This window comes from Pan troglodytes, chromosome 10 (assembly GCF_028858775.2).
Source record: "Pan troglodytes isolate AG18354 chromosome 10, NHGRI_mPanTro3-v2.0_pri, whole genome shotgun sequence".
NCBI classification, from domain to species: Eukaryota; Metazoa; Chordata; class Mammalia; order Primates; family Hominidae; genus Pan; species Pan troglodytes.
The window spans coordinates 110,537,891-110,560,360 of NC_072408.2; the positions used below are offsets into that span (position 1 = coordinate 110,537,891).

Below are 22,470 nucleotides of genomic sequence, written 5' to 3' on the forward strand. Positions count from 1 at the left end.
TTGTTTGCAGGAGCTTCCCAAGAACCCGAAAACTTCCCAGTATTTCTTCCAGTTGCAGGTAGGAAATATACATGTCTGTCTAGCCATAAGAGTTCAGCCTAGGCCAGGTGCAGTGGCTCACACCTGTAATTCCAACACTTTGGGAGGCCAAGGCAGGCAGATTGCCTGAGCTCAGGAGTTCAAGACCAGTCTGGGGAACATGGCAAAACCCCGTCTCTTTTAAAAATACAAAAAAAATTAGCTGGGCATGGTGGCGCAGGCCTGTAGTCCCAGCTACTTGGAAACTGAGGCGTGAGAATTGCTTGAACCTGGGAGGCAGAGGTTGCAGTGAGCTGAGATCATGCCACTGCACTCCAGCCTAGGTGACAGAGGGAGACACTGTCTCAAAACTAAATAAATAAAAGAGTTCAGCCTCAAGCCAAATACAGGATAAACTGGTGGCCTCTAGAGTTGGTGAGGGTAGAAGAAAGTCTGGGACCCTGGATTTCTAGAATTTTCTACATAAGAATGTAGTACATGAAAAGACTCCCATCACACTGGTAGAGAAAAAGGTGTGACTGGGACAGCTGGTTAACACTTGGGGTAAAAATTAAGTTTGATCTTTCTGCACATCATACATCTGAATGAGATTCAGATATAAGAATAAAATATAAAAAACTAGAATAAAATCATAAAAATATAAGAAATAAGATTTTAATAAAATCATTAAAAACTAGAAGAAAATATGCTCATAGCAACCATATGATCTTAGAATTGCAAGAAGACAATTATAACAGTTAAGTATATCAACTTACGTTTTATGTTTGTATTATTATCCTAATGATATAAAATACTGATATGTGCAAGAGACATTGGAAAAAAATACCTGAAAATAGTAAGAGCTGCTTCTAGGTGGTGGGACTAGGGAGGCAGCTATTATTTTTTTCTTTGTGCTGTATTTTCAAAATCTTTAATACAATAAACGTGTTAATTTTATAATGAGAAAAAAACCACACACAATTTCAACGACGGAGAATCTGGGTTTCATTTGAATCCAAGACTGAAACAGAGGTCTCCTCATCCAGTCTTTGCTTCACCCAGGTGCCATCATCTCTGGTATTAGTTTGAGCCCCGGCATGTGTTGATGTTAAGTGAGTGATGTGTGAGCCTCACCTTTCTTCCCACAGGAGCATTTCGTGAAAGATCTGGTCGGCCCAGGCCCCTTCACTGTTTTTGCACCTTTATCTGCAGCCTTTGATGAGGAAGCTCGGGTGAGCATGAGACTGTGGGCAGAAGGGGGAGGTCTGCGGCTGGAACATAGTCCTTGGGCCTCGCCCTGGAACCAAGACTGGAGATGTTTCTAAGCAGGAGCTCTGAGATCAGGTGGAACTCACCAGCAATAGAAGGGGCTGCCTCTTGGCACAGGGACCCCTGTCAGGGGAAACATTCGGGTGGATTTGGGGTAACCACTGGCCAGAGACTTTCTAAAGGACATTCCTGAACAAAGTATGAGGTTGGAGAAGATTAACAATTCTCAAGTGATTTAGACCTCCCATAGACAAAAAACGGGGGAGTGGAGGGAGAGATGCTGGATTAAAGAGATTTAAATAGATTCTTTTCTTGCAGGATTTATCAGAGCCTTTACTGTTCTAATATTCACAGGGGCTCTTCATACTGGATTGCCCATTCATAATAATGATAGGTAACATTTACTGTGAGTGTCAAACACTGTTCTGAGTACCCGGCTTAGAATGACTCATTTGGTCCTCACAACAACCCTGTGAGTTCTGCTGTGATCCTCATTTTACAGCTGTGAATACTGAGGGAAGTAGCTTTCCCAAGATCACATGACTAGCAGGGGGTGGAGCAAAGACCCAAACCTGGGCCCATGTCCTTAACCACTGCACACCCAGCCTCTCCATGCCTGTATTTTGGACACCAGCAAAGCAGAGGCACAAAAATAGTTTTTGAAAGAACTTGACACTTTATAATTCAAAATAAAAAGCCATTAAAGGAGTTATGAAACAATGAGAATTTTGTGGGCTTTTGATTATTTACTTTATGTTAATATTGTTTGATTGTTTGTTTTTGAGACAGGGTCTTGCTCTGTCACCCAGGCTGGAGTGCAGTGCCATGATCTCGGCTCACTGCAGCCTCTACCTCCTGGGTTCAAGTGATTCTCATGCCTCAGCCTCCGGAGTAGTATTTTTAGTAGAGATGGTGTTTTACCATGTGGGCCAGGCTGGTCTCGAACTCCTGGCCTCAAGTGATCCACCCGCCTCGGCCTCCCAGAGTGCTGGGATTACAGGCATGAGCCACTGCACCCAGCCTTGTTTGTATTTTGAATTCCAAATGGAGATACGTCATGATCTTCCCACTACTAAAGGTTTAAATCTGGCACTGATACCTCTCCAAGAGGGCTATATACTATGCAGTGTTTCCCAGCATGTTTCACAAGAAAATTCTTTTTTGAGGATCGTCTCACAGAACTTGGGATCTTTGCAACATGTATTGTGAAATCCAGGCCAGAGGAACCCCATGTTCCTTCCACACTGAGATTCCACAATGGAGGCAAGAAAGGAGCTAGAGTCACTTCCTCCCTTTTGTCTGAACAGCCTCCACTCTATAATCCTGACCACAAAGCTTACTTCCCAGAGTCTGGGTGGGCCGAGAGGTGTGGAAGAGAGAATGGAGGACAGGAGAGCCAAATGGTACATTGCAGCAAAAGACTCCTGCCTCTGGCTGAAACCCTCTGATCTTCTGTTACAGGTTAAAGACTGGGACAAATACGGTTTAATGCCCCAGGTTCTTCGGTACCATGTGGTCGCCTGCCACCAGCTGCTTCTGGAAAACCTGAAATTGATCTCAAATGCTACTTCCCTCCAAGGAGAGCCAATAGTCATCTCCGTCTCTCAGGTAGATGCCAGTTATCCTTAGGTCCTCTCTCCCCTAGATCATGTCCTTTGCAGGAACCTGGATGGAGCTGGAGGCCATCATCCTCAGCAAACTAATGCAGGAACAGAAAACCCAATGCTGCATGTCCTCACTTACAAGTGGGAGCTAAATAATGAGAACTCACGGACACATAGAGGGGAACAATACACACTGGGGCCTAGTGGAGGGTGGAGAGTGGGAGGAGGGAGAGGATCATGAAAAATAACTAATAGGTACTAGTCTTAATACCTGGGTGATGAAATAATCTCTACAACAAACCCCCATGACACAAGTTTACCTGTGTAACAAACCTGCATATGTTCCCCTGAACATAAAAGTTGTTTGGTTTTTTTTAAACAAAGTAAGTGCCTTATCCTTAGGTCCTCTTTCTCTTTTTTTCCTTAAAGTAATATAAGAAATAATAATAACATACATTAAGTGATTTCTGTATGCAGGCACTTAGTATTTGATGTGTACTAACTCATTTAATCTGCAAAATACTCCCTTGATATAGACAGTGTTAATCCTTAATTTCCGAATAAGAAAACTGAGCTCAGAAAGGTTAAGTAACTTGTCCAAGGTCACACAAAGAGCAAATATTAAAGCCAGGATTAAAACTCAGAGGCAGGCCTCTCCAAGTAGTAAATAGAACTGCTTTTGGTAGCATTAGTCAGAAGCTGGGAAGGTTGAAAGCTTTTGATCCAAGCCACTTGACCAGACTGGTCCAGTCCCTCCCTACTACAGAGAAACAAATGGTGACTGTAGAATTCCTTGCAGAAGGAAAAAAGCCAGGGGAGGAGGTATAGAACAAATATAAAAGAGAAGCCAATTTTGAGCTGCTTGCTTATTTCAGATTGGAGAATCATATTGAAATTACTGTTTTAGATGATTCTATGTTATAATTAACTTCTCCAGGTGAAAGTTACATTTTTATCTCTGTTTTCACTTTATAATCATAATAAAAATACACTCAAGTATTAACTTGGATATTCAGTTTTTGCTCCTGATAATTTGACACATTGGTAAAGCATTCTGTGAGAAGCAATTTTGTGTCTATTGCACTTTGCACTCATTTCTTTTTTGTTTTTGGTTGATTTCAGAGCACGGTGTATATAAATAATAAAGCTAAGATCATATCCAGTGATATCATCAGTACTAATGGGATTGTTCATATCATAGACAAATTGCTATCTCCCAAAAATTTGCTTATCACTCCCAAAGACACCTCTGGAAGAATTCTGGTAGGTAAACTCTCTGTTATGTTTTCGGCCTGGAGTGACTCAATACATTATCATCTCTATTCTGATTCGAAGTCATCATTTTGAAACATTTTCTTTTTCTGCTTCAATCTCAAGCTATTATTAAAAGCCTAGTAAACATTATTCTTAGTAAGAAATAAATAAGTAAAAGACTATCTTAAATTGATAAGTGGGTTTTATATGTTTTTCTATAGCATCCACAAGGACAGGTAGTCTTACATAGGTTTAGAAAATGGAGAAGATAGATAAAATTAATTCTGGAGTAAAATTCCTTCTAAATTGACAGAAAATGTAATTTTAACTTTTATTTTTATTTATTAATATAGGTCAAGGTCTTTCACAGCAGAACACAGAATCCACTACACTTAGACAAAAAAAAAGTTTCTTGAGATAGTAGATACATCATCAAATCTCTGGAAGGGTAGAGCCTAATTTGGATGCTACACAGCTGGGAGCAGAGCAGCCCAAGGAGGTCTACAAAGGGTAGACACCTGGCTAGGTGCAGTGGCTCACACCTGTAATCCCAGCAATCTGGGAGGCCAAGATGAACAGATTGCTTGAGTCCAGGAGTTCAAGACAAGCCTGGGCAACATAGTGAAACCCTGTTTCTACTAAAAATACAAAAAACTAGCCAAGTGTGATGGTGCATGCCTATAATCCCAGCTACTTGGGAGGCTGAGGTGGGAGAATCACCTCATCCCAGGATCAGATGCTTGCAATGAGCTGAGGGCAGTGACCTGAGATCATGCTACTGCACTCTAGTCTGGGCAACCAGAGTGAGATCCTGTCTAAAAAAGTTTTTTTTAATTAAACACACACACAAAGGGTGAACACCTAACCTGATAACCTTACCACCAACACCAGGCTGTTCTGGCTGTCCTGGCTGTCACAGCTCTGTGACTGCCACCTGTCTCCAGCCTCACCACCTTGGACACTGGACACTGGGCTATAGATGTCCCCATTGTGCTTGCCAGAGGGGTTGATCTCCCTTCTAGCAGCTGCTGCCACCTCGTATTATTTCTTTCCACCAAGAAGCTTTGCACAAGTGCTTCTGCTTGGAGGACCTTATATATCACATTGGGGTTCTAGCTGCAAGGGAGTCTGGGAAAAAGTAGCGCTTAGCCTACTAGTCTCTAGAATGCAGAAAAGCATGGTCAGAAGAGAATTGGAGCAGGTGCTGATGAGCCCATCTATGTATCCATCAGGTTATGTTACCTTTACTTTTTTTCACTTGAGCTCTTGTTAAATTCCTCTTAAACTGTATAAGGAAAAGTTTCATGCCCATTCTTATTATCTTTGCAGCAAAATCTTACGACTTTGGCAACAAACAATGGCTACATCAAATTTAGCAACTTAATACAGGTAAAAATTTAGGGGAAGTTGACTCAGAGGATAACCTGCCTAAAGAAGTTTTGTTTTGTTTGTTTTGTTGTTGTTTCTGTTTTGTTTTGACATTGGCCAGCTGTTGTGGGATCTGCATGGGGAAGTCTCAGTTTTCTGGAGAGCAAAGTCATTCTCTGCCACTCCCTTAGAATGTTATATGGCTTGTTGAGCTATATAATGTACATTGGCTGAGTTAGAAATTGAGAATTTGAGGCTGGGGAGAGGGAAAGAAATTGGAATGTGGCAGTAGTGTACTAGGTGCTTCACATCTGGAATTATCAACTCCATTATAAAGATGGGGAATTTGCATGGGAGAGTTGGGAACTCTATGCCTGTGAGGCAGGTAGAAATTAAAACCGTATCTTTCTGGCAGGCACAGTGGCTCATGCCTGTAATTTCAGCACTTTGGGAGGCCAAAGCAGGTGGATCATTTGAGGTCAGGAGTTTGATACCAGCCTGGCTAACATGGTGAAACTCCATCTCTACTAAAAATACAAAAATTAGCTGGGCATGATGGTGTTCACCTGTAGTTCCAGCTACTTAGGAGGGTGAGGCAGGAGAATCACTTGAACCCAGGAAGCAGAGGTTGCAGTAAGCTGTGATTGCACCACTGCACTCCAGCCGGGGTGACAGAGTGAGACTCCATCTCAAAAAAAAAAAAAAAAGCCATATCTTACTGACTTCAGAGATTGTTCCCATGAATTGAGTAGAAACATCCAGTATGAACAAAAGATTGCAGAGGAGAATAGGGAGGAGCAGGCCAAGCATCTTTCTGAGGCTCCCTCTTCCCTGTTCCTCAACCCTGAGCAGTCCCTGGGGACTCCAGAATTTGACTTTCTGATTTGCTGTCCAAGAAAATATAGGTCAGGATGGGCACAGTTGGCTCATGCCTGTAATCCTAGTACTTTGGGAGGCCAAGGCAGGAGGATTGCTTGAGCCCAGGAGTTTGAGACCAGCCTGGGCAACATGGCGAAACCCCATCTCTACAAAAATACCAAAATGTGCAGAGTGTGGTGGTGCATGCCAGTAGTCCCAGCTACTCAGGAGGTTGAGGTGGGAGGATCACTTGAACCCACGAGGTTGAAGCTGCATTGAGCTGTGACTGTGCTACTGCACTCCAGCCAGGGCAACAGAGTGAGACCCTGTCTCAAAAGTAAGAAAAAAATTGTAGGTCAGAATGGTTGGGGTGTGATGGGCTTCTAGTTTCTCTAGCTGCATCACCCTTGAACCATCCAGAGTCCCAGTAAGCCATGGGCTTGAGCATAGAGGAGAATCCTCAGAGACAGAACCCCTGCCCACATGTCTGGGCCTTGCTCAAGCCAGCAAGGGGCTGAATCCCTGTGTTTCAGGACTCAGGTTTGCTGAGTGTCATCACCGATCCCATCCACACCCCAGTCACTCTCTTCTGGCCCACCGACCAAGCCCTCCATGCCCTACCTGCTGAACAACAGGACTTCCTGTTCAACCAAGACAACAAGGACAAGCTGAAGGAGTATTTGAAGTTTCATGTGATACGAGATGCCAAGGTATTTAGTTTACGTGCAGACATAAGTGCAAGAATGTCCCAGGGTGGTGATAAAATTCAGCACCAAGGCATTGTGGCCTAGGAACTGTCAGTGCGTCCCTGTCTCCACTGTATGCAGGAAGCCACAGCATCCCCTGCCCCACTGTGTCCTCCTCTGACTGGCCATGGTTGATTGGCTCCTGCAGTATACCACATTTGATTCTGTTCCTTGGACCTGCCAATTTTTTTTTTACTTTAATCAATACCCAAGAGCATCATTCCTCTCTACTGCAGATCAGTCTTTCCTCCTTCCTAGTTCTCCTGGCAAAATGGCTGCTGAAAACAGTTCTCAAGTTTTTCCAGATGGACTCTTTCTCATCCAATTCCAAAATTTCTAGGCAAATGACTGATTGATCCAGCTTCAATCAGTTGTGGCCCCTGAACTGATTAACTGTATCAGAGAAGCACGATCATATAGAAACTAGCATGATCATATAGGAACATGCATGATCACATAGGAACATATGTGATATAGGAATAAGCATGATATAGGAGCAAGCACAATCATATAGGAATAAGCATGATCATATAGGAACATACATGATCATATAGGAACATATATGATCATATAGGAGCAAGCATCATCATATAGGAGCAAGCACGATCACAGCAGCAATCATGATCATATGAGAGCAGCATGATCATATGAGAGCAGCATGATCATATAGGAGCAAGCACGATCATATAGGAGCAAGCACGATCACATAGGAGCAAACATCATAAAGGAGCAAGCATGATCACATAGGAGCAAGCACGATCATAGGGGAGCAGCACAGTCATATAGGAGCAAGCACGATCATATAGGAACAAGCGCGATCATATGGGAGCAAGCATGATCACATGGGAGCATGCAGTCTTATAGGAGCAAGCACGATCATATAGGAGCAACCATGATCATATGGGAGCATGCACAGTCTCATAGGAACAAGCGCGATCATATAGGAGCAAGCACAATCATATGGGAGCAAGCATGATCACATGGGAGCATGCAGTCTTATAGGAGCAAGCACGATCATATAGGAGTAAGCATGATCATATGGGAGCATGCACAGTCTCATAGGAACAAGCACGATCATACAGGAGCAAGCATGATCATATGGGAGCATGCACAGTCTCATAGGAACAAGCATGATCATATGGGAGCAAACATGATCATATAGGAGCAAGCACAATCATATAGGAACATGGCAGCCATCCTGAGTCCTCATCCAGGACTCATGTTTCTCTCCAGGACCAAGTCTGCTCAGTTCAAGAATGCCAAATGCCCCAACTTTAGTTCATCCACAGCATCTAGATTAGTTTCCCAGGGCTGCCATCACAAATTACCACAAGCTGGGCAGCTTAAGCCACAGAAATTTTTTTTTTTTTTTTTGTAGTAAACAGTTCTGGAGGTGAGATGTCGGAGATGAAGGAGCTGGCAAGGTTGTTCCTTCTGGAGTTTCTGAGGGAGAATTTGCTCCATGCTTCTCTCTCTGCTTCTGGTGGCTTCTGGAAATCCTTGGTGCTCCTGGACTTGTAGTGTATCCCTCCAATCTGTCTCTGCCATCACAGGGCTGTCTCTCCCTGTGTGTTTCTGTGCCTTCACGTAGCATTTGCCTCTTCTTTCTTATAAGAACACCATTCAAACTAGATTAAGAGTCCACTCTACTCCAGGATTACCTCATCCTAACTAGTTACATCAGCAATGACCTCATTTCCAAATAAGATCATATTCTGAGGAACTGGGGGTCGGGACTTCAACATAACTCTTTGAGGGGCACAGTGCCACCCATAACTGCATCCTATGTCATTTCCCAGCCTCACCCACTCATTCTTTCATTGGCTTCATACGCTAAGACTGCATCTTCAGAGACTCCCAAGCATAGATGAGAGATGGAAGGGTGATTGAAACCAGTCCACCTGGTCAACTCTTTCCCTCAAGAAGGAATTTCCAACCTCCCAGAGAGCCCCGATTATTCTTCCCATTGGTTATACCTACGGTCATTTGTAAAGCTAAAGTTATTATAACTCGTGGAAAATTTTGCATCTGAATTTGGTTTTTTGGTAAAGCTCCTTCGGGCCGTCCCTTCTTCGGCCCAAATTTGGGGCAGTCACGTGGTGCCATCACTCCTACAGGTTTTAGCTGTGGATCTTCCCACATCCACTGCCTGGAAGACCCTGCAAGGTTCAGAGCTGAGTGTGAAATGTGGAGCTGGCAGGGACATCGTGAGTATCATCATGAAGGGTGGGCAGGGAGGGGTTAACACATTCACAGCAAGCTATTCCCCAACAACTGCCCCTTCAAGGAGATGTTCATTTTTTCCCCTCCATTCATAGCAGGCTCATTTTTTTTCTCACTACCTTCAGAGGTATTTTTCCTGAGACTGCGTAATTGGATATGAAAAACCTGATAAATCCTGGCCAACCCAAGCCCTCCTAGCAGGTGGCAGGAAGCTCTTACACTGTGGAGAGCAGCTTCCAGTTGATTTCATTTTTTGTGTAGAGCATTTTCCAATGTGAGATACTTTCCTGAAACAGGAAAGTATACAGTCATTCCTTTCTCTTCCTTCCCAGCCCCACCACTGTGACCTCACCTCCAACCCTCTCTTGGCAGTCAGGGCCAGCTCTGGGCTATACTTACCTAGATCAGCCAACTGAGAGGTTTGCAATTTTTACCTTCCCTGGCTAGTTCCTGAACAATTCTGTCTTCCTGTAATTCCATATGATGAGTAGGTCTAATGGGATTATTTCAACTGCATATCATGGAAAAGCCAAAATCCTCTGACTTAAATATATAAGGATTTATTCTCTTTCATAAAAGAAATCTTTAGTATGATGGCTCAGTGGAGAGGTGCCTTCTCTTTCTGCTCTGCAGCACATGGTTCAAGCCTCTAAGGTCCAGCATGGTTGCTGGAGCTCCAGGCACCATGTCTACTTTCCAGGCAGTGGGAAGGAGGAAGGGCAAAAGGGATGCATCTCCCAATTGAGTTAATTCCCTTCAAGGAGGATTCCAACAAGTTCCATACAACATTCTGCGTACATCTTATGACCAGTATCCCTTTGGTATTTGAATTAGAATTGCATTGAATTTATAACTGACTTTGAAGAGTATTCACATCTTTTCATTCCAGCTTCTGGTACGTTATCCCAGTGTACACTCTTGGGATTGTCCTGTCTCCCTAGACCAAAATAGACAACTATCAGAGAAGGATAGTAAGAATGCCCTCTGCTTGATCTGTGTGTTGATATAGCTTTCAGAGCACTTTGCAATATATTATTTAGTCTGATCTGTATAACAACCCTATATTAGAAATCCTTTACTCTATTTACCTGGTGAAAAAAACAATGAACCTCAGAGAGGTTCAGTGACTTGCCCGTGGTCACATAGTACATGAGTGAACACGCAAGGCTTTAACCACAGTTTTCTGGTGTTCCTTCCACTGAGTCACACTATCTCCATCCCATCCATAGATGCTGGGAGTTATCTTGTTTTCCTCTCAAAAGCTTTCTAAAAGCATTTTGTATATTGGAAGAATAATGTATCCATCAACTTACTAGCTGGGTGACCTCAGGAAAGGAAGCCCTGAGATTATTGCCAGCATTAAATGAAATAATGTCTCCAAAGCCCAGTTGATTATGCCTGGTACATGTGAAAAAAGAAATTATCATTACAAAGTTAAAGCCTGTCACTTGTACACCCTGGAAAGAAAGCCGAACCGGGCACTTTGCTAGGTGCTGGCACTAAATGAGGAGACTCAGTGACTACACACAAAGAGGGCACATCAGCGAAGTTCATCCCTAACCACAGCAAGGTCACCCTTGCTCCAACCTATCACCCACTGCTGACGTTTCTCCTTTGGTAGAGGAAGTGAGGCAGAGGGGTCAAGGGGGCAAGCTTTGAGGCTGACTGCCTGGGTGCAAATGCCCACACCTCCATTCACTGGGCAAGTCATTTAACCTCTCACTGCCTTAGTTCCCTCGTCTGTAAATGGGTACTAATAATAGTAGCTACATCCATACAACCACCTTGGATTTTTGTAAGAATTAAAAGAATTTGCACAGGTAAAGGACTTAGAACAGTATCTGGCACATAATACATGCTGGGTATTTGATAAATATATAAATACATGGGGTTTTATTAAGTTCTTCCTGAGTCTTGCAGTTACTGGCCATGTTACATGGCTGGGAAAGAAGAGATGTGTGAAAGAGATTGACTGTTTCTCTCTCTCTCTCTCTCTCTTTCTCTTTTTTTTTTTTTTTTTTTTTTTTTTTTTTTTTCTTTCTTAGGGTGACCTCTTTCTGAATGGCCAAACCTGCAGAATTGTGCAGCGGGAGCTCTTGTTTGACCTGGGTGTGGCCTACGGCATTGACTGTCTGCTGATTGATCCCACCCTGGGGGGCCGCTGTGACACCTTTACTACTTTCGATGCCTCGGTCAGTCCTAAAAGCAACAGTGTAGTAAGAGAACCTTAAGCCAAAGAATGGCCCTCATGATCCAGTGTGGACCCTGTTGTGAAACCATTAAGGGCCTGTCCTCAGCAAGACTAGGACCCAGAAGACCTGAGGGCCAAATGATGTAGTTCTTTAGACTCAGAAGCAACAGGCATCTACTTAGCCCCACACAGCCTGGAATATTCTTGTTTATCCACCCATCTACTCACCCACTCATTCACTCCCTTATCATTGAGAAAACAGTTCTTGGATACCAACCATATGCCAACTGCCATTCGTTTTCAAACACATCCCTCTATTCAGTCACTCACTCATGCATTCAACAAACATTTGTTGAATGTCTGACAGATTACACCATATGAAATTGCGATATTTGACAGTCTGGAGCCTATGAAAAGGGCAATTTCACATAGTCAGTCTAATATGATATGCCACTCACACCTCTATTCACTTACCCATTGATTCATTCATTTGACAATATTGATTGAACTTCTATCCCAGGCCCTGCACTGTGTGAGGCATTTTTACATTCACTCATTCATCCATCCAGCACCTTTACTGAGTACTCCCCTGAAGCCAGCCATTGTGTTCAATGCTTAGCTTACCCCTACAATAATCCAATAATAGGAATAGCTATCATCTGCCCTATTGTGTAGATTTAGAAACTGAGTCTCAAAGAGGTAAAGTGACTTTACATGGCAAAGTTTGTCACCAGTTGATATCAGTACCTGGCATCCCCTGGGAATTTCAATAACTATCCCAAATTTTTTGGATCCCAGTCAGCCAAAGTAGGAGATGAAACCAGTTGTCCTTTCTACAACAGGGGTCTTCTTAATTTCCAAATTACATTCCACACATATTTTCCAGTTAATCATTTTTCCTCATCAATCTTCTGAAGATCAAATGGCAAGAATTATTATCCCTATTTATTATAAAACTAAGGCTCAAATAGTATTTGTGATTGGCCAAAAGTATCCCATTTAACTTAAAATGGAACTAACACTTGCACCCATATGTCCCACTGCTAATAGCATATGCCTGTAAGACACTGCCCTGGTCCAGCTCTGTATAACAGATTTTCCCTTCAGAGAACAAAACCACGGAGCTGATGCCCAAGACAGATCTTCAGAATTATCTGTGGCAAAGTTAGTGTGTGTGTTTTGATATTCTTTGTTGTTGTTGTTGTTGTTTTGAGATAGGGTCTTGCTCTGTCATCCAGGCTGGGGTTCAGTGGTGCAATCACAGCTCACTGCAGCCTTGAACTCCTGGGCTCAAGTGATCCCCTCAACTCAGCCTCCAAAGTCACTGGGACTACAAGTTCATGTGCCACCATGCCTGGCTAATTTTTTTTTTTTACAGATGGAGTCTTGCTGTGTTGCCTAGGCTGGTCTCAAACTTCTCGCCTCAAGCAGTCCTCCTGCCTTGGCCTCCCAAAGTGCTAGGATTACAGGTGTCAGCCACCATGCCTGGCCTGTTTTCGTATTCTTGATCATAGCCAGAGTCTTAATCAAGATTAGTTAAGCCCTTAATCCATCCAGGTATTAATCAGGAACATTTCCTTGTGTTTTCTGATATTCTTGGTTTTCAAGTGTTTCTTTTCTTGCATACTAGGGGGAGTGTGGGAGCTGTGTCAATACTCCCAGCTGCCCAAGGTGGAGTAAACCAAAGGTAATTAAGACTGCAGTGATAATGTTTGGAGAGCCATAGGTCTGTTTCATTATCAGACCTCTGTGTGTGTGTGTGTGTGTGTGTGTGTGTGTGTGTGTGTGTGTGCCCGCGCACGTGCACATATGTTGCATAAATGTAATTTATGTCATTCTTTCAACAACAAAGCCAATGGGGTAAGATAGATATTCTCAGCCCAGGCAACCTGTCAACCCATGTTCTAGGACCTGTCTAGAAAAGTCATGGGATGGTAGACATAGAAGGACTTAGAAGATAATTATGATTATAAAAATAGCTGCATTTTGTTGGCTGCTCTCCATGTCCCAGGCTCTGTGCTGAGCCTTTATATACTCATTACTCTATCCCTCTTTATAATACTCATAGGAAGCTATTATTACCTACACTTTACTTATGAGAAAAATGGGTCTCAGAGAGGGTAAGAAATCAGCCCAAGGCTACACAGCTAGTAAGGAGCAATGCTAGGATGAAAGTCCAGAGAGCAATGGAGAGTAATGTTTAAGTCAATGAAATTTGGAGTCCACAGGTATGGGGTCAAATTCCATAATCTTTGACAAATCTTATGACCTATCAGGTTTGCCTCTGTAAAATGGAGCTAATAATGGACTCTCTGTGCAGCTATTAGGAAAAGTAAATTTTAAAAATGTGGGTACACTGAAGTGCCTGGCACATAGTAAGTGCTCATTAAATGCTGTTTTGTATTACTTATTTCAAAGTCAAGCTCTTTCTAGTCTACTAGTAAAACCTATAACAAAAATATCTCTATGAAACAAAATCTAACTCATACCCTCCCTGCCTACAATTTGGGAGCCGTGCCCCACACCCCTTCCATGACAGCAAGCTACCTCCTTCCCACTGCCTCCCCAGGCAACCATGCCACTTGCAGAGCACTCTAAGGGTCTGAAAGTTCTTCCCCTTGAGACTGGGGAGAAATCTTCCCATGGACCCTAGATCTACTCCCTCCCCCATCTGCGTGTTTCTGTTGACTCCCATAGGTCTGTTGACTCCCATAGGAAAAATATTACCTTAGAAAAAAAAGTTGGCTCACATTGGAAGTCCCATTTTTTATTTGGGCAGTACCTAAGATCCTCCATGAGGGCACAGACTAGAGCCCCAGAGCCCTAGTCCCTGCAGTGGTAAGTGAAGGGATGGTCCACTCTCTTCCCTTAGGGTGTGAAGCAGAAGTGTCTCTACAACCTGCCCTTCAAGAGGAACCTGGAAGGCTGCCGGGAGCGGTGCAGCCTGGTGATACAGATCCCCAGGTGCTGCAAGGGCTACTTCGGGCGAGACTGTCAGGGTGAGGGTGCCTCTTCCCCCCTCGCAACTCTAAAAGTGGTAATATGCTCCTGCTCATTGTCCAGTCTTTGAATGTACCAAAATTATAGGGGGATGGGGGAAACACTGCTAATAATGATTCCCAGACCCCAGAACTCTGAAGAGTTGTGTATCATTCCTTCTACTTTGGCATATTTTTTTTATCGAGTTGAGATCCTGCTGTGCATATATTGTAATTGTGTGTCTGCTTTTTCCCTTGACATTACAGCGTAGACATTTATGATGGTGCCAAATACACCGTATTTCATTTTTGATGCTGTGCAACATGATTTCCATGATATTGATAAGCATGTTTAAAGACTTTGATATGACTCTCCCTTGGCAGGTGATGTACTGACACAGTATGTATGGGCCATAATTTCCTGAGCGCACCCCTGTCCCTGGTAGAGGATGTATAGCATTGGCTCCCTCTGTTACCTCATCAGGAAAGGGCTCCTTGCCAAAGCACATTTGGGCCCATCCTGAAACCCCTGTGTTAACTTCTAGCCAACAATACATCAACAGCTGCAGTATAACAAATGCCTCAAAAGCACTTATCTGCTACATGTTGTTCTAAGTAGGCACATTTATTGAGTTTTATTGAGTGCTTTTTCCCATACATATCAAAACATTTAATCTGGGCAACAACCCCTAGGGAGTAGGTTCCATTGTTGTCTTCCCCTCCCCACCGACTTTTTTTGAGAGAGGGTCTCACTCTGTTACCCAGGCTGGAGTACAGTGGCAGGACCACAGCTCACTACAGTCTCAACCCTCTGGGCTCAAGTGATCTTCCCACCTCAGCCTCTCAAGTAGCTGGGACTACAGGCACATGCCACCAGACTCAGCTAATTTTTTTGTATTTTTCGTACGCTGGGTTTTCGCCATGTTGCCCAGGCTGGTCTCAAACTCCTGAGCTCAAGCAGTCCATCCATCTTGGCCTCCCAAAGTGCTAGGATTACAGGCGTGAGCTGCCGTGCCTGGCCTGTTGTCCCCATTTTGTAAATGAGAAAACAGAGGCACAGAGAGGATAAGAAGTAAACCCAAGGTCCCACTGGTCTGTCTCCAGCAGCTGTGATTTTTACTAGCATGCATACTCCATTCATCATAATCTCACTGAGAATACTCTGGGTTGAGAGCCCCCGTGACCACCCAGCTCCACCCTCCATCACTAAAGTGTGGACCATTCATGAAAATCAGTATCATTCTAATATTTGTTCAGTGCTTCATATTTTCAAAATGTTCTCGGTTATAATGCCTCATTTGATCTTCACAATAACAACATGGTTATAGGTCAAGCAGACACTGTATCATCATTATTATCACCATCATTTAGACCTAAGAAAACAAAAGCTCAGAGCAAGTTCATTACTCAACCCAGATATCCTCAAATCCAGTGCACAAACCCCCAAATACAGTGCACAGTTCAGTGTATCACCCTGCCAAGACAGAATCATATCAGATACCATAAAGTTCATGTCCCATAGGGCAGTGACGTGCCTTAAATATCCACTGACACTGAAGGCGATGGTCCCTCTGGGCTAACAGAAGTCAGATGCCACAGCACATTTACAAAGGTGCTGAGCTGCTCTGGCTTTGGGAGACTGTTGAGTCACTGCTGTTTCATCTCTTCCAGCCTGCCCTGGAGGACCAGATGCCCCGTGTAATAACCGGGGTGTCTGCCTTGATCAGTACTCGGCCACCGGAGAGTGTAAATGCAACACCGGCTTCAATGGGACGGCGTGTGAGATGTGCTGGCCGGGGAGATTCGGGCCTGATTGTCTGCGTATGTGGCGCCGCTTCTCCGTGCTAGAGCTTGTTTTTTGACTGTGTGCTCCCTGTCCTTGTTCATGCCATCTGCCTGACCTGGAGGCATCCTTTTGTCCTTTCTCTCAGCCACACCCCTCCAATCTGCCTGCCCTATGTGTTTATTTCCTCCTTGGATGCATTCCCAGTTACCAATGAAAAAGCTTCGCCTCTAGAAGTGAAACTTGTCCCCAGCAGCCACTAAGGCAAGATGTGGCTGAACAATGTTCATTCGATCATTCAACCAACGTGGATTTACTAAGTCCTTACTAATAGTGAATGCTGACATTGATTAAGTGCCTACTATGTGCCAGGCACAAATGTTTTACAATTCAATCCTCTTAACCACCCTTTGAGATAGGTACTGTTATTATCTGCAAGTAGCAGATGAAGAAACCAAGGTACAAAGAGCTTAAGTGATTTGCTCAAGAGTCAGCAATTTTTTTTTCTTTTTCTTTTTTTTTTTTTTTTGAGAGAGTTTCGCTCTTGTTGCCCAGGCTGGAGTGCAATGGCACAATCTCGGCTCACTGCAACCTCTGCCTCCCAGGTTCAAGCGATTCTGCAGCCTCAGTCTCCTGAGTAGCTGGGATTACAGGTGCCCACCACCACACCCGGCTAATTTTGTATTTTTAGTAGAGACAGGGTTTCTCCACGTTGGTCAGGCTGGTCTCAAACTCCCGACCTCAGGTGATCCACCCGCCTCAGCCTCCCAACAGTGCTGGGATTACAGGTGTGAGCCACTGTGCCCAGCTGAATATTTCCAATGTCTAGGGATTTGTGGTTTAGGGACTGACAGGGACAAAATTCCAGCTCTCAAAAGGCTTACAGACACAAATTTTTCTAAAAAATAGTTATAAAGGATATAAAAGCAAAGAAGCAGGTAGAAGGGTGAAGAATGAAAGGAGACATTGTTTTAGAAGACACCTCACATAGGGAATATTTGAGTAGAGACCTAACAGACACAAGGGGACCAAGCATGAGGTATGAAGAGCAGGCCAATCAAACTTTCGGCAGTGCGGGAAAGACTCCATGACTCCACTGGCCAGTATGGTAGCCACTAGCTACATGTGGCTATCGAGCACCCAAAACGTGTGGCTGAGGAAGCAAATGTTTAATTAAATTTAAATAGCCACGCGTAGCTAGTGGACAGTGCAGACCAGAGGAACAGCTTTCCTCGAGGTGAGATGAGCAAGTGCAAAGGCCCTGGGACAGAAGCCAGCTTGGTGTGTACAGAACAGCAAGAAGACCAGGGTGGCTGAGCGGAGTGGGCAAAGAGGATGAAGAGAGGAAGAGAATGCAATCTGAAGGTCACCAGGGGCCAGATCTTCTTGGCCAATGAAAGGTCTTTAGCTCTGTGTGTGACAGGAGGCCAGCAAAGGGTTGTGAACAGAGGGGTGTTGTGAAGAGATTAGAAAGGATGGCTCTGGGGAGGGTATCTGTAGGAGAACAGGCACAGAAGCAGGGCCCCTTGGAGAAAATAATGCAACAACCCAGGCCAGCGCTAATGGTGACTTGCGCTAGTACGGTAGTGCTGGAGGTGGTGAGAGGTGGTGGAATTGGTACATATTTTTTAATGTTACTTTTTTTTTTTTTTGAGACAAAATCTCACTCTATCACCCAGGCTGAAATACAGTGGCGGGATTATGGCTCACTGCAGCCTCAACCTCCTGGGCTCAAGCAATCCTCCCACCTCAGTCTTCTGAGTAGTTAGGACTACAGGCACATGCCACCATACCCAAATAATTTTTTATTTTTTAAATTTTTTGTAGAGATTGAGTCTCCCTATGTTCCCCAGACTGGTCTCAAACTCCTGGCCTCAAGCGATCCTCCTGCTTCAGCCTCCCAAAGCACTGGGATTACAGGCATGATCCACTGCACCTGGCCACAATTTTACTTTTTTTTTTTTTTTAAGACAGGGTCTCACTCTGTTACCCAGACTGGTATACAGTGGTGTGATCACAGCTTACTGTAGCCTCAACATCTTGGGCTCAAGCAGTCCTCCCATCCCAGCCTCCCAAGTAGCTGGGACTAAAGGCGTGTACCACGACATCTGGCTAATTTTTGTTTGTTGTTGTTGTTTTGTAGATACGGGGTTGCACCATGTTGCCCAGGCTGGTCTTGACCTGGCCTTAAGCAATCCTCCCACCTCAGCCTCCCAAAGTGCTGGGATTACAGACATGAGCCACCACACCCAGCCAAAATTTTACTTTTAAATAGATTTCTCCATCAGGAAGCCCCAGATGAGATGATCTCCCTAAATGTTCATTGCGTACCCCATGATACTCTCTACTGTGATTATAACATTCATCTCACTTATAATTATATGATCAACAGCTGGGCACTCTGAGACTGTAAGCCCCATGAGAACAGGGACCTTCTCTATTATGTTTTTCCCTGTAACCTTATCGCTTAGCAGTGCCTGGCCTGTGATAGTCCCTGAATAAGTTATTTTTTAGATGTTTCAGTGAATGAATGAATGACTGTGACATAAGCATGGTGCCTCCCACAACTGAAAATGCATAGCAAACAAGGGGTCAGGGAGCTGGTTGATTGGGTCTCAACCCCTGATGACTGACCATATCCTAATTTGTTTACAGCCTGTGGCTGCTCAGACCACGGACAGTGCGATGATGGCATCATGGGCTCCGGGCAGTGCCTCTGTGAAACGGGGTGGACAGGCCCCTCGTGTGACACTCAGGCAGGTCAGTCATGGGAGTGGTCAGCTGCTGGCAGCCCAGGGCTGCAGTGGACACTGCCAAGAGCATACAAGTGAGGTTGGGAGTCTGAGTGACATCTGAAAAAAGTGACAAAGCAGGTCCATGTGGTAAAAGATAATTCAGATCTGTAGCCCCAGGCCTCAGGAGGATGGAGACTTGCAGTAAAACTAGATGAAAAGATTTAACTCAAACCTATGAAACTAGCATGTCATCCTGTATGATTATAGGACCCACCTCAAGCACAGAATCCCAGGTTCAGGCAAGGACTGTGCCTCGTCTTGGTGATTTTGGGGCCCAGATGGGTACTGACACAGAGGCTGAGTGGTTTCATGGAAATCACTTTGAAGGCCCGAGACCAGGGTCTGACCCCTGGTTCTGCTACTTACTAGATGAATGGCCTTAGATAACCACTCTCTGAGCCTTGACTTGCTTATCCTTAAAAAGAACTCCATGCTACACATTCTGCAACGCAAGGATTGCTGGCAGGGTCAGCGAGCATGGTTTTGAAGTTCCCAGTGTATGCAGATGCTCAAAACAAGCAGCTGCCGTTAGCACACTCATCATTATAATCATTGTCATAGCTCAATCCTTACTACATGGTCAGTTTTCTGATGTCTCCTTTATACTCAAAGCCCTGTGTTCTGGTAGATCTGAAATGTGCTGGTTGAATTATCCATGTGAATGACTGTTATTTAATCCTCTCTGGGGTCATAGGGCATGGCGAGGCCCTTCCTGTGGGCTTTAGCAACCTGAAGTTTCATGGGTTGCAGCAGTATGGCTAACTTGAGTTCCTCCTCCCTGTTCCTTCTGCCTCCTCCCTCCTTCCCTAAGCACTACATGGCCTCCTGCTGCCTGCATGCACTGTAACCCCAGCCAATACCAAAGCTCCAGACTTCTCCCTAGCTCAGTGGTGCCCTCAGAAGGCCATGGAATTTCTCCAATTTAACCATATCCATCGGGAACCCCTGTCCTTAGAGCCAGAGAGCTAATCTGCCAAGTTCATTCCTGCTAATAAGTTTTGTGGTATAAAGTTTTAATTGATAGCCCCTAAAGAACATTTTTTCTCATATAAATCTCAATGACATTGCAGAGATCATGTCTTACTATAAAAGAGTAATTCTAGAATCCCAGAATCTCCAAGGCTAGAAAAGACCTTAGCAAATCACCCCATCTTCCTGCTGTACGGGGGCACTTATGAACACAGTGGTCGTCCAGAGAGAGTCTTGGAAAGTCTCCTTAGATGGGTTTTAACTCTTCACACCATGGGTGCAGAATGAAAGTGGCCCCTTTCTTTGCAGTTTTGCCTGCAGTGTGTACGCCTCCTTGTTCTGCTCATGCCACCTGTAAGGAGAACAACACGTGTGAGTGTAACCTGGATTATGAAGGTGACGGAATCACATGCACAGGTAAGCCACCTTTGTGCACAAGTGAAATAGCAGCGTGGTGTGGGAGAGGAGCAGGACTTGCTCACAGTGCCTGGGCTTCATCCTAGCCCTCCTTCCTGTCTGAGCCACTTCAGCAGCACCTACCCTGTCTATGACTCAGTTTCTTTAATGGGTGTGCTCATGCTTGATCTGCTCACCCTCTAGGTCAGGGTTTCAAAATTGTTTTGCAAACTGGGATGCACTTTACTTTAGAATGTTTTTCTTTTTTTTTTTTTTTTTTTTTCGAGATGGACTTTCACGCTTGTTGCCCAGGCTGGAGTGCAATGGTGCAATCTTGGCTCACTGCAACCTCTGCTTCCCAGGTTCAAGCAATTCTCCTGCCTCAGCCTCCCAAGTAGCTGAGATTACAGGCATGCGCCACCGCACCTGGCTAACTTTAGAGTGTTTTTCTAACTCTACAAGTAATCCAGCCTTCAAAAAAAAATCAGAAAATACACAACACCATTTTTTGAAGTTAAACCTAAACATACTCTCACCACTAGGTGAGAACCACTGTGAACACTGCAATATCCATCTATAGTAGTTAGGATATAGGTTCAGCCATACAGAGACCCAAATGAACAGTGGCATAAATAAGGCAGATGTTTCCTATTGTCTCATATAACAGGTTGGAAGTATTCAGGGCTAATACAGTTTCACTCTGAAAGCTCATTTGGGGGGCTGAACTCCTTTTATCTTGTGGCTCTGCCATCGTTCACTCACCTCACCTGAGGTGGCCAATACCATAAGCCCGGCCTGGACAGCAAGATGGAAGGAGAGGAAGGAGGCAAACCTCCTTCCCTTTAAGAATGCAAACTAGGAATTGTTAAAATCACATCTGCTCCCATCCCATTGGCTGGAATCTCATCATTGGTCATGCCTAGCTACAAGGGAACCTGGGAAATGTAGTCTTTTATTGGGCAACCATGAACCCACCTGAAAATCTATTATTACAGAAAAAAAGAGACTAGGCTGGGAGCAATGGCTCACACCTATAATTCTAGCACTTTGGGAGGCCGGGGTGGGCAGATCACTTGAGGTCAGGAGTTTGAAACCAGCCTGGCCAACATGGTGAAACCCCATCTCTACTAAAACTACAAAAATTAGCCGGGCATGGTGACAGGTGCTTGTAATCCCAGCTACTTGGGAGGCTGAGGCAGGAGAATCACCTGAACCCAGGAGGCAGAGGTTGCAGTGAGCTGAGATCAGGCCACTCTACTCTAGCCTGGGCAACAGAAAAAGACTCTGTCTCCAAAAAAAAAAAAAAAAAAAGGGAAGAGGAAGAAGAAAACAGAGACTAGGTATTGAGGGAAAAATCAGCAGTCTCAGCCACATGTACTTTCTAATATTTTTCATGGATAAATATTCACAGAGATATATACTTTCTTTACACAAATTAGATCTTGCTATACCTGTTCTTTATTCAGCTACAAGGCATTCCAGAAGTGAGTCAGCATTCAACAATGGCAACAAAGACCTAGATTCTCTTTTCCCACCCTCCCATCCTTAGAATGAGTCTTCTTGTCCTTGTATTTATTCTTCCAGGGTCTCAAGTGGCTGCATAAATGCAGATGGCTTTTCAGCTACTCCTGAGGCTGGAGCTAATCTATTGTTGGGTCGATATTTGGGGGATCATAAAAACAAAGGTTCTAAGAGGCAGCACAGTGAGGAAAGCATGGATTTTTGGAGGCAAACCAACCTGGGTTTAAATCTTCAGCCAGGCCACATTTTGGCTGTTTTACCTTTGTCAGGTCAGTTAAGCTGAGTCTCAGTTTGTTCATCTACAGAATGGGGACAACAATGTCTATCTCACAGGGTGCTCAATATTGTACTAACTCTACACCACACACACACACACACACACACACACACACACACACACACACACACACACTGTCCTAACATTAAAAATCCAAATTTATTCTGAAAACTGATACCAAAGTCAAGCCTGGAGGTATATGACAAAGGGGGCAGAAGCG

The 22,470-nt window shown here is 44.3% G+C and overlaps 1 protein-coding gene across 17 annotated transcripts in view; it reads left to right on the forward strand.

Moving 5' to 3' along the window:
- Positions 1–22,470, forward strand: part of STAB2 (stabilin 2) — a 178,439-nt gene that overhangs the window by 137,995 nt on the left and 17,974 nt on the right. For 15 of the 17 annotated variants that reach the window (XR_010148140.1, XR_010148141.1, XR_010148138.1 and 12 more), the window contains 13 exons: positions 11–58; positions 1,167–1,250; positions 2,749–2,895; positions 4,014–4,154; positions 5,475–5,534; positions 6,905–7,081; positions 9,235–9,324; positions 11,386–11,532; positions 13,162–13,218; positions 14,404–14,530; positions 16,181–16,330; positions 18,948–19,052; positions 20,366–20,473. Coding sequence is in view for 9 of the 17 variants with exons in the window: in XM_016924069.4 (XP_016779558.4) it covers positions 11–58; positions 1,167–1,250; positions 2,749–2,895; positions 4,014–4,154; positions 5,475–5,534; positions 6,905–7,081; positions 9,235–9,324; positions 11,386–11,532; positions 13,162–13,218; positions 14,404–14,530; positions 16,181–16,330; positions 18,948–19,052; positions 20,366–20,473 (1,441 nt within the window). In the remaining 8 variants the exon portion in view is untranslated. The remainder of the gene's footprint in view (positions 1–10; positions 59–1,166; positions 1,251–2,748; positions 2,896–4,013; positions 4,155–5,474; positions 5,535–6,904; positions 7,082–9,234; positions 9,325–11,385; positions 11,533–13,161; positions 13,219–14,403; positions 14,531–16,180; positions 16,331–18,947; positions 19,053–20,365; positions 20,474–22,470) is intronic. The other 2 variants (XM_016924068.4, XM_016924066.4) reach the window with 2 other exon arrangements.